Below are 12,709 nucleotides of genomic sequence, written 5' to 3' on the forward strand. Positions count from 1 at the left end.
GGGTCAAACAAAGTCTAATTTGAGAACTATCTATTTAAACTGGAGAAGACACCTAATGTAATGCTAATGTAAATACTTCACATTGTGTTAGGCAGAATTTAACCCAGTTGATTAAGTAAGATAAACCAGTTTCCACATGGCTTAATCCAGTTTGCCTTCTCAGTGTCTATAATGCTGCACTATGGATCAAAATCTCTAACATCTCTTTGAACTCCCTAGTGTTCCCAGGGTTGTGTTAAGCTAGAATAGGTGTTACAGGAGGTCTGCAGTAAATTTCTTGGGATATAACCTGTAGGGCTATTTCAGCTGGTAAACTGAAGATTAGACTTAACTACTTTATATATAAGGAAATATATAAAATATATATAAAGGAAATCCTTTTCCCACCTCCTTGTACTATATTTTGAGCACTGATGTTTGCTGACTTCTGTTCCAGATGCTGCTGTCATTCAATGGTGCTGTACAAGTAAGAATTTAGGGACTATGTGTGCTCCTGAATATGAGTGTAAAATATGTTTACAAAATTACTAATTAAACATATTGCTTATTTCAGATTTTATGGGGGCAGTCAGTAGTGGCAAAAGGGAAAAAAAAAAAAAAAAAGTGTAATTTATTCAGATAACCATGTTAGCACAGTGTAAATAAAATAATATAAATAAAATAAAGTAAAATAAAGTAAAATAAAGTAAAGTAAAATAAAATAAAATAAAATAAAATAAAATAAAATAAAATAAAATAAAATAAAATAAAATAAAATAAAATAAAATAAAATAAAATAAAATAAAATAAAATAAAATAAAATAAAATAAAATAAAATAAAGGACTGCAGTCTTGGTTGCCTTTCAGGAAACAGAGGTCCAAGAGCATCTATTGCCATAGTAACAAAAAGAGCAAGGGGATTTACACTTCTATATATTTCAGTGCTGTCTCAACCAAGAGTCAAATTGCCTTGAAAGAACAGACCCCCAACGTTCAGTCTTATTCTTTATGAATTGTGTGTGTAACCTCACCACCTCAAAGCTTATGTATTGTATAGGTCACTGACTACACATGCCTAAAGATGTTCAGGGACCTGTTTGAAGCCTAGATTATGTAGATAACTTTCTGTTATACAAAGTCACGAGGTTTAATATGTTGTTGATTTTTTGTTGAAAATATTTATTCAATGCCATGTTCTGTAAATCAAGTCCATAACCTAAAACACACCTAGTTTGTCATAGTAATGTACTGGAAACATTAAATCTAATGTTATTCTAATATAAGAATATTCTTTCATCTCTTCATCTCTGATTTCACTCTGTAAATATCAGATTTTTCTGATATTTTTATAGGATTTTATAGGATTTTTCTTTTATACACATATTAATGCAACTTTTATCTTTGGTGAATTTCGTCTCACAAACATATATATTTTGTATATATGTGTATATATATATATATATTTATACTCTGTGTTAATTCTATCTAGTAAGCTCCACTTAAAATGACTACATTAAGATTATCAGCTTGTAGCCATCAGGATATTTTGAGATGCAAATGATGTTGCCCTGACTTTTTGCTTTAAAATATTACTCTGGTTTCAGTAATGGTGTTGTCATTTAACATTTCAGATCACAGTCTTTCGCATGGGATCAGAAGGACACCAGGATATTGATTTAGCTATCCTTACAGCATTACTAAAAGGTAATGGAGTTTCACTTCACAGTGAGTCTGTAACGATCCAAGTGGATTAACTCTGTGTCTCTGCTGTGCTGGAACATGCATTTATTGACACTATGTACCATATCTAGATGGTAAATTTATACCATGAAATTAAAGTATACTTTTTGTTCTAACTACTTTGTACAAATCCAGCCCTTTCTTTAATGTTTAATTTAATGTTTAATTTAATGTCCTTTTCTTTTTTTTCTTTTTTTTTTTTTTTCCTGTCTCAGTCTTTACTTACCACCTACAATTGCTTATGTGTCACTAATACATCAATGGTGACCCTCACAGGTTACTTTAGACAATTAGCACTCACAACCAGCAAGCCAAAGAACTTCTCAGATTTAGATTGCTTTCATAGCTAGCGGAAAATAGAGGAGGAGGTTTTCTCCACTTAGACAAAACTGGCACTATTGTAAAATGTTTTCTCCAGTCATTCTAGAAAAGGTTGGGAACTCAGGAATTCCCTCCAGCCTCCACTGGTTGAGCTGAGAACTCCATTATCGGAGTTTGAGGGATTTTAACCTTAATTTGCTCAATTAGCTATATCTTTCTAAACAATTACATGTTGCTCTTGTGCTCTTAAAAGACCATCTTACAATGAATCCCTTGTTGCTAAAATATTTCCAAATTATAGTTCATTTTAAACACTGGTCCCTCAAAGACATGCAATTTAGTTCATCTCTCTTCTCCATTTGCACCATATGGTGCAAATACAGGTAAGATTTTGAAAGCTCTGAAATACATGTTCTTAACTGATCAAGCAAGGGCTGGGAGGATATACCCATCCATGTATATGGTATTTCCCCAGATGGGGTTTTAACAAATGGCATGTATAGCACCACAGTCATCTTGTTCTCGTCTGGACTGTTTTCTGTTATGTAACACGGGCCATACTCATTTTAAAAATAGAGAATAAGACATACAAAATAATTTTAAAGAGCATTATGAGAATGGGATATTATCCCTAATAAATATTAGGGAATGCACTTCAGAAGGTACCTGGGGAAAGTTCTGCTTTCTGAGGCTTTTCAGCAGTTTTCTTGATGCTGTTGACACTCCTACACCTGAGTAAGAGGGTAAATACTGATATGTGGCAGTCTTGAATTTGAATCATTAAAAAAAAAAAAATCTTTTTGAAATGGTAATAGGAACTATTCTTACTTGTTCCAGGACTGTTTTCTTCTCAGTTTCTTCCTGTGTAGGATGAAAAGAGCTATAAGAAAAGAAAAAGGGAGAAGGCCTGAATAATTTCCACCTAACCAGGAAAAAGAATATTTTAACTTTTACACAGTTATGAATCCCATTTCCAAAATGGCCTTTGAATATTTAAATTTAAGGTCTGAACAGGATCAGTAAATAAGCACTGGCCAGGATTGCAGACTGAGAGCTACCATACCAACCATGGAAATAGATAGGAATTATTTTGCAGCAGCAGTTTCTGTATCATTAGGCTTCTGTATTACCACTTTCTCCTCTTTGTTCATTTTGATCAAGATACCAGTTGTTTGGCCTGCAGGTAACATGACTATTTTGCTGCTACCCTGAGTTAACAAGTCTTAGCCATCTGCGTAGTTAAATCTCAAGGAATTTTGGACATCTTCACACAGAAACAATATAAATCAATGTGAAGAAAAATGAATTAATTCAAACAAAGAAAAAGGAATTGCATCCATCACCAAATTTGTCTTTTCTATCTGTAGGAAATATTTTAATTGCATTTTTATCTTAAATATAACTGAATTCTTCATTATCCTCAATGTAAAGCATATTCTCTTGGCATTTATCCTTAAGGCAGTCATTGAAACTGTTACTCTTGATTCCTATTAGACATAGATTGTTGAGGTGTATTTTGTCAAGGTATATTTTCGATGTTTGAATCTCAATATCTCTGGAAATCTTTAATTACCTTGGAAGAAATCCTCCTGTAAGTTGAAGAAAATAAATTATAGGCCTTGGGAGGGACTGTTCGATATCTGAAAAGTTCTTTTGCAGTATTTACATGAACGACTGCACTATTTGCTACTCTTCCTTTTAGTAATAAAAAAAATAAAAATAAAAAAAAATGCAAGACATCATAGTGAACTTCTGTTATCTCAGAAGGATCCTTGACCTGTGTAAGTGATGTAGACACCTCCTCTCACACTTGGCTGACATGATTTTGTAATCTACTGATGGCAGCAACATCTTTGTCTTGCTCAAGAGTTAGAGGAACTAAAATTTACTCCTCATCTTCCCTGCTCCTCAGCACTTTCTGATTCTGAAGATACTCAAAGAAGATTAGATTTATCAGAAGCCACTTTATATCTTGTTAATCTGAGCTTTCTGATCACAGGGAATGAAAGTCCATATGACTTTAATCAATGTGTGCAGAAATGAAATCTCTTGTCTCAAGCAAATCAGTTGTCTTTGTGCATCCGTGTCTTTGTACAAAAGTTCTGACACAACTTGAAAGAAAAGCTGATTTGAAATGCTGCGTTATACACATTTACACACTTAGGAGAAAAAAAAAAAAAAAAAAAAAAAAAAAAAAAAAAAAGCTGATGTTTAGATGGTGTTTTCATCAAATCAAGACATCCATCTCAGCAATGCTGAGACACTTGCCTATCAATTTCAAGACTGAACCTGAATGAATTATCTTGAAAGATTCAAGATAATTCAGATAATAGATTCAAGATAATAGATTCAGAAATTAATCTCTTTCACTTTATCAGAACCATGTGAAACAGGTACAGTGAAAAGTATGAAACCAGTGTGAAATTACCTGTTACTTCTTCACAATCCAATGAGGATTTTACAATTCTTTTTAGCCATTATAGTCAAGACACTTACTAGCTAATTACTGATCCCACCCTGATGTGAGTGATTTGCTCAGGGAATAGGAGGAGGACAAGGACTGGAAACACAAGAAGTATCATTTCCTGCTTGCTGTGCAAAATTTGCAATGAGCTATTCTCTTTTTAATCTTGCATCAGGCACACTGCCAATGCAAGAACTCTCTTGGCCTGGATACTCCACAAGACCAAAACCCTGCACTGAATATGAGAGATTATTTCCTTGTTTGTTTTTGTGAGTCACTTGTTTAATCTCATCAGCAGATCTATCTTTCTTGGAAGTGATCTCCAATAAGCCAGGGATCCAAACTGATTATCAATTTATATTGCATGGATGTCACAACAGCATATGGCTTGTGGATTCCTTCTTAATTCTTTTTTTTTTCTTCTCATCTTGAGAGACATGTAAGTGTGGAAAGCAAATTTCCACAAAAAAAAAAAAAAAAAAAAAAGGTACATTTATTGAGACAGTTTAACTGTTTGTGCTTTTAACTTGAGCAGTTAGAGCTCAAATAGTAATGGATTTTGTTCTTTTGCAGCTGCTAATTAAGATGAAAGTACATGACATGGAATTTAAAGTCAGCTTGTTGAGAAGTGCTAAAATATTTTTCTTCTGAAGGGGCATCAAAGATCATAGTTCACAAAGCTGTTGCAATGTCTGGAACATACTAGCAGCACCACTCAGGTTTCAGCTGGTGCTCCAGAAGCCCTCACAGTGAAATTGCGTCATTTTTCAAGTAATTTTTCAAGTAATATTGAAAAAGAGGTGCTTTGTGGTCTATGCATACTGTAATTAGAGTAGAGTAGAGTAGAGTAGAGTAGAGTAGAGTAGAGCAGAGCAGAGCAGAGCAGAGCAGAATCGGATAGGATAGGATAGGATAGGATAGGATAGGATAGGATAGGATAGGATAGGATAGGATGGAATGGAATTAGAAGGATCATCAGGTCCAACTCCTGATTCCACACAGATCTACCTAAAAATCAGAATTCAGACCATATGACTAAGAACACAGTCCAAATGCCCAAATGCTTAAACTCCAACAGGCTTGGTGCCATGACTACAGCCCTGGGGAGCCTGTTCCAGTGCCTGACAACACTTTCACTGAGGAACTTCCTCCTGTTATCCAGCCTGACCCTCCCCTGTCACAGCTTGACTCCATTCCCTTGGGTCCTATTGCTGGTCACTAAAGAGATTAGATCAGCACCTACTCCCCTTGGCTCCCCCTCATGAGGAAGTTGTAGACTGCAGTGAGGTCTGCCCTCAGCCTCCTCTTTTCCAGGCTGAACAAACCAAGTGACCTCAGCTGCAGCTTTTATGTCTTCCCCTCTAGGGCCTTCACCATCTTTATAGACCTCCTCTGGACCCTCTCCAACAGTTTTACATCCTTTTTATACTGTGGTGCCCAGAACCATACACAGTGCTCAAGATGAGGCTGCACCAGCACAGAGCAGAGTGGGACATCTGTTCCCTCGACTGACTAGCAATGCTGTGCTTGATGCACCCCAGGATACAGCTGGCCCTCCTGGCTGACAGGGCACACTGTTAGCTCATATTAAAATTGCTATGACTGCCATGTTACCCTTTGAGATAAGTCTCGTTAAACTAATGCAGACCTGATGTCTCTGCCTGCCTTCCAGCCTGTGAATAATTCATGATTCATGCTCACTGAGCAACCGTCATGGGGTCCTGGAAGATTGTGTGATGGTCTGTCAACCATGAAATCACTGATATATAAGGATTAATGTTACCTCAGTCCAGTATGTCTCAGAGTTAGACCAGATGTCTGTTTACTGCCCCCACAGTTGTTTTTCCTATCAGCTTTGTTATTGCCAATTGATTTGCTAAATGCTAGGAATGTGCTTGTAGCAAACACATTGGAAATCCCTTTCTCCAAAAACCTTGCACTCTCTGAAACAGAAGACAATTTAAGACCTGCTGAAATGCAGAGCAGAAAGTTAATTTGGATTGTTATTTCCGTTAGTCTACTTCCTTTCTTTAAATGATGATTCAAAGAGGGCACTGACACGCTTAAAAGCATTATGGAAATGAATCTCCAACAACCATTTTTGCCTAGGTAGGTCAGTTTTATGGCATTTCAACTTTTCAGATTCCTAATCATTAAGTATCCTACACTATTGCTAGAGAATCCATCAGAAGTTTTACACTGGTCTCAGTAAATCTCAGCTGCAATTTAAAAGTCTGTAGTGTATCTCCTCAGTAATCTGGGGTCTTGCAAGGACATAACACTTACTTAGGATACTGATTCAGGTTTACTGTCACAAGCTTTGTCATCAAAACATATTGCATTTTTGGTCCAAGATATTAGATAGATCATCTGATGTGATTGGACTTTTTATAAGAAGAATCTCCCTTGGGTAGTTGCCTAAGAGCATAGAGTTAACACCTGCAGGAACAGCTTTCATAGATGTCCTTCTCATTCATTTAACTTCTCGCCATCCTTAAATTTTCTAGCATATAACTGTATTTAGCAAATTATATATTGAAAGAAAATGATACCAAATCAATGCATTCCATCTCAAATTGAATTTTACTTCTAGAAGCAGATGAGGGGAAGAAAGAGTCCCACTATAGACATTAGTCATATTCTCTAAAGTGTTGTTTTTTTTTTGAGGAACATACCTTTTGGGATATAAACACTAGGGTATTGAGTAAATATTACATAGATATAAGTCTTACCTTAACTAAAATGTTGTTTAAAGCACTATGTATGGTATGGTAATTAAATAACATAACAGAACTAGGCAGAGACTTTTTCCACAAGACAGGAAGAAAAAAATGCAGGGAAAGGAAATGCTAATTTCTCAGCACAGACAGAATTAAGGGCCTAATAAGTGGCTCCATTATGATCCTCTGTATTAAGTTGATAAGAGCAGTATTTTAATTATCATATTTTCTGATCTCCTAAATATGTTTTGGCTTTTATTTGAGTACACTGCAGTCATACTCATGACCAAGATTAATACTTACAGAAGTCAAGTTTGGAGTTCTTCTTACTGACTCAAATCCAGGGGATGTAAAATCCTTTTTGATATTTTGGAGTTTTCTTGTCACAGCACAGTTTGATCCTATTTGAAAAAGCAGGAAGGGATGGTATTTTTGGGGACCCACCAGACATAGTAGCCACTTTGTAATATCACAAATACAGTCCCCAGGCAGGCAGTAAACCTCTCTAGAGAGATTGTCCCCATGACAAATAGGAGCCTCAGAGAGGAATCTCCAATGACTCCTTTGAACCTTCTTTGTGGCACTGGTTCTGATGCAGATAGGAAACTGAGCCAATTTTGTGTGGTTCGTCTTTCTGACATCCCTATTGGGATCAGATCCCTGAGTTGGCTTTTCTGAGGTCTTTCTTATTACTCCTGGAGTCTTCTCTCTTCTGCCCTGTTCACTCATTCTGCAGCTAGGTACTTCCTAAAGCATGAAAAGTTCCAGCATTGTTGAGTACCTCAGCAAAGACTGGGGATGTTTCCCTGATAGGGGCCAGAAGGTTTTCACCTGGAGCTACACTAAACCTCTATGATTTGATTTTAGCTTTGGCTGAAGTGGGGGCAGTTCAGGTAGCCCCTTCAGTCCTTTCCCAAGTACATCTGACCCACTCTCAGTCCCAAATGGCTTCTGTCCAAGCAGCATCTCTGGTTACCTGGACTGTAAGCTTCAGTCAGTTTAGCAAAGTCAGGAGGTGCAGCTCCTCCATCACATGTTCAAAACTGTGCCAGGCCTTAAGATCACCATCACTGTCCCTGAGTTTTGGAGTTCACCCATATGCCTCCTCCACTGCTCAGCAGAGACCTCGCTTAAATCCCTGCCAAGGCTCTCCCTTCTCCTGCAGATGGGAAGGAGGAGATCCAAGGATGTTTTGAGAGATACTGTTGTTTGCTTTGGAAAAAGGGAAAAACTATTCTCTCTCTATTATTAATTTATACTGTTGTACGCAGTGCATTTTTTTTGTTTGTTTGTTTGCTTGTTTGTTTGTTTTAAGATTTCATAAATAAAATTGTAGAGGTAAATATTTTTATTCCTAGAGGTAAATATATTCTGTTCTTGAAAGTTGTATGTTACTTGCATATGAAATTCAGAAAGAGAAAGGTTCAGAAATCATTGGAATCATCACCTGTGGGGTCTCCCATAAGAGCTTTTGTCTGTATCATAATATATAGAAATGAGAACCAAAGGATTTTTGTCACTTCTTGGTCACAGAAAGGAGTTTGACTGTTTTCATTGCTTTTTCTTCTTGTATTCATTTTTATTCATCCCTCTGCTCCTGCACCACCTGCCTTTTTATCAGAGCTCCTTTCTGAAATAAAATCAAAGTGATCTAGATATATATACCAAACAATTTCTTTAGATAAGTTCAAGTATTTGGCAAAGTTTCATGGCAGTGAACTGACTGAAAAGCCATGAGTTAGGAAACAGCTGTAGGCTGTTTCCCTAAAGTCTGCTGAACTGATCCTTCAAAGAAGATTTCAGTGGCCAGCATATTATGCCATTTGTTTTCTATGCCTCTAATTTTAGAGTCCTCTTTCAGATGAAACAGTACTTGATTTTTAATAGCACTAGAATGTTGACAAATCTGCTTTGACTAAAGAAAAACTTTAGCTTGTTCTCTCTCCATGAGGACCATTTGTTGGCATATGAAATAATGAAGACAAGAAAAAGTGAAGGTATTAGGCCTTTAAAAAATGACCCTGTATACAATCATCTAATCTCTGTAAACCAGTAGGTAGTTAAAAGTTGAAGGGCCCTTTTGATTCAGTTGTTCAGTTCATACAGGTGAGTTCTCACTGTGACACTGAAGCACAAATACTACAAAACAGTTAATAGCCTTGAAGTCCTTAGTGAAATATTAATAAAGCACAGCAGGGCAGGAATGTCCCACAGAATGTCTCTAAAGAGAAAATATACCCTCCCTTCCACAAACAAACAGCTCCAAACCCATCTTATCATCTGCATGGTTACTTATTTAATTGTCATATATTATACTTTGACAGCAGATTTTTAGCATGTTTTCTTATGTGAATATCACATGTGAAGGGAAACTTATTCCACCAGGACCCCAAACTACAAACTGAGGAGGAATTCCTATGCTCGTACAGGCACAAAGGCATAAAAGAAGTGTATAAAATGTATGTTTATTTAAATTGGTAGTGCCTTTGTGAGTTGAACCCATTTGTAACTGCTATATGTGCATGTGTGCATGCATGTGTGCGTGTGTGCGCATACATGTGTGTGTGTGTGTATTCCTGTACCAGATCAATACACTTCCTGGCTTCTTCTGTGATTTCCCATCTGAGATGAGGGAAACTAGTTCACTCCATTGAAAATTGCAGCTGCCAATATCCATAGGAAAATTTTCAAGGAGGGTGTGAGAACAAGGCTTTTATTGCAGGGATAATAGAAGCTTTGGGTTTTGGTACGTATTAAGAGATCAGTTGCAGGAATTATGTCTGTGAGATTCCTGATTAATAGGAATTATCAAGGTGATTTCTTGACTGAGCCTAATGTATGCCATTTCTTCTTTCTCCTCCTATCTTTTCCACACTTCCCTCTGTTTTCACAGGAGCGAACGCATCTGCTCCCGATCAGCTGAGCCTAGCATTAGCCTGGAACAGAGTAGACATCGCTCGAAGTCAGATCTTTATTTATGGGCAGCAGTGGCCGGTACAGTATATATATACATCATCTTCTACAGAAAACACCTTAAACCTTACACCATATTAAATCTATTCTTTTGTCTTTGTTGGTTTTACAATGTTTTGGTACTGGGTCATGTTTCCTGTCAAATACAAAGTATCCATTCATAGCTACTGAAGGCAGGTAAGGCTACAGATAGCTATGTGTTCACTTGTTCAAGGCAATGATGACATCTAGCGATACCTTAACACTGAGGCCACACCTCTAAAAAAAAACAAAAAAACAAAACAAAAAAAAAAGCAGCACTTTGATACCCTATCAAGAATTGAAAGAAACGATTCTGCAACCTGAGAAAAACAAGCATTTCTTAACAGCTGTGCTAAGATATCGGTCTGTAAGTTAAAGGAAAGGTGAAACTTCTTTCTGTTCTTTCTGTTCTTCATCTTATATGTTTTACTTGAAAATACCGAAGTTCACAATGATTTCATAACCAAATGATGCTGCACAGGTGTAGGGAGGTCATCAGGTGGACCGTGAGAGCTGTGCTGTGATATTACCACAAATGAGCTGTGGTTCAAAACCTAAGCCAGTGTTAATTTTGTACCTAGTGTTACTTTGCACCCAACTGCCTGCTTCACATCTTGCCCATCCTATGCTCCAGCTACCAGCTGTGGGGACAGGTCCCTAGCCAGCACTGTCCCCCAAGATGCACCGCAGGCAGAGCTACTCCACTGGAGTGTGACAGCAGTAAATAGAGGGGCTATTGGACCTTGTGAGGGGCAGTGGTGTAGCAGTCTCTAGTATCATAACACCCCATTTACAATGCAATTTTTGCAGTGGTAAAAGCTACCCAGCAAAAGCTGAAAAACACTGTTTCCACCTTTAAAATCTACTACATCTTCACTCAGAAGGTTTAGTTGAATCACAATGTTCATTACTGTGACAATTGTTTTGTCACTGTCATGAAAAATTCATGTGTTCATTGCATGAGCATTTGTGTTTCCAAATAGGAAAATTATTACAAAGGAAATATTTTCTGGTTAAATATCCTTCTTTAAAATGTAGTTTCTCAAGTTTGCTGCACCTTAAAACTAATTTCAAAAATCCTTGCATTTTCCATTATGGAGAGAAAAAGACTTTTTATTTTGCTTCCAAATACTGGGCATATGTATGCAACAAAACATAGCAGACATTTAAAAGGTACTAAGCTGTCCTTATCTTTATTGCTACATCATAGCAATTACATAACATAACATAACATAACATAACATAACATAACATAACATAACATAGCATAACAAACATACAAATAATAGAATAAATAAATAATATAATACAATAAATAATATAATACAATATATATATGCTGCAAGATGTAATTATTTTGCAAGCTAGAAGCTGAAAGCATGAAGTACATTCTCATCCCTCCACCTCTCCCCAGCCTGAAAGTAATGTAAAAGAAGAGGCTATGTATAGGAAGACCTCTTGCATTTGGGCCTTCAAAGATATGCTATTTTTGAAACGATTTCCACTTCCTGAGTGTCAAAGTTTCCTTGAGTCTCAACATCACAAACTGAGGAAAAGGCTGGTAAAGATAGAATTAAAGTGTTTGTATACATAACAAATATACACAATATAAACAAAATATTCCTCAGGAAAGAATGATATAAAGAAAATAATGAGATACTGAATAGTGGAGAGGTACTATCACCAGTTTACTATGTTTTGGTTCTTTGTTCCTTATCTGGATTTCCACCTATCTTAACACTCTGACACTCATTTCTGAAATGCTGTCCTGAATCAGAGAAACCAATATAGACTAAAATTGCTATTACCCCCATTTTAAGTGAACTCAAAATAAATAAATAAATAAAACTTTACAATTTTTGCCACGTTTTCCTGCTTTTGCCAGAGTGACAGGACAAGCCGGATATGGCCTGTGAAGCCCAGGAATGGCCTGAAATAATCACTTGCTTTGCAGGTGGGCTCCCTTGAGCAAGCAATGCTGGATGCACTGGTGTTGGACAGAGTGGATTTTGTGAAATTACTCATAGAAAATGGAGTAAGCATGCATCGGTTTCTCACCATCTCCCGGCTAGAGGAATTGTACAATACGGTAGGACCAACCTAAGGCAAATTTTCTTACTCTGTATTCATTGTTCTAACCCCCACTCATATCGCAACAACAAGGTAGCCAACATCTGCTGCAGAAATTTTCCATGTTAGAAGTGCACGCTTTCTCTTAGCTTTGTCTCTAATGGATCACACTGTGTCTTGCCCACCTGAACTGTTGTACATATTTTATGAAACTTTGATTAAGCCCCACACAGTACTGGCTGATTTCTGGTCATTGTACATCCAATATGAATGCACTGGCTGGAAGGCAGTAATTAGCAAGCTGGGGCCTGTATCATTGTGATATATGACTCCTGAATTTACAAGCCCGGAAAAGTCTTGCAAAGGTTAATCAAACTCACACACTATAAAACAAATAATAGAAAACTTATTAGGATAATAT

General features: G+C 36.8%; 1 protein-coding gene across 1 annotated transcript in view; it reads left to right on the top strand.

The window, feature by feature from the left end:
* Window positions 1–12,709, top strand: part of TRPM3 (transient receptor potential cation channel subfamily M member 3) — a gene marked incomplete at its 5' end in the record, with an annotated part of 447,240 nt that overhangs the window by 369,861 nt on the left and 64,670 nt on the right. Inside the window, 3 exon segments of the mRNA XM_084503856.1 lie at window positions 1,611–1,683; window positions 10,118–10,218; window positions 12,173–12,307. Coding sequence (XP_084359982.1) covers window positions 1,611–1,683; window positions 10,118–10,218; window positions 12,173–12,307 — 309 coding nt within the window.

This window comes from Aythya ferina, assembly GCF_964211825.1.
Source record: "Aythya ferina genome assembly, chromosome: Z".
Classification (NCBI taxonomy): Eukaryota; Metazoa; Chordata; class Aves; order Anseriformes; family Anatidae; genus Aythya; species Aythya ferina.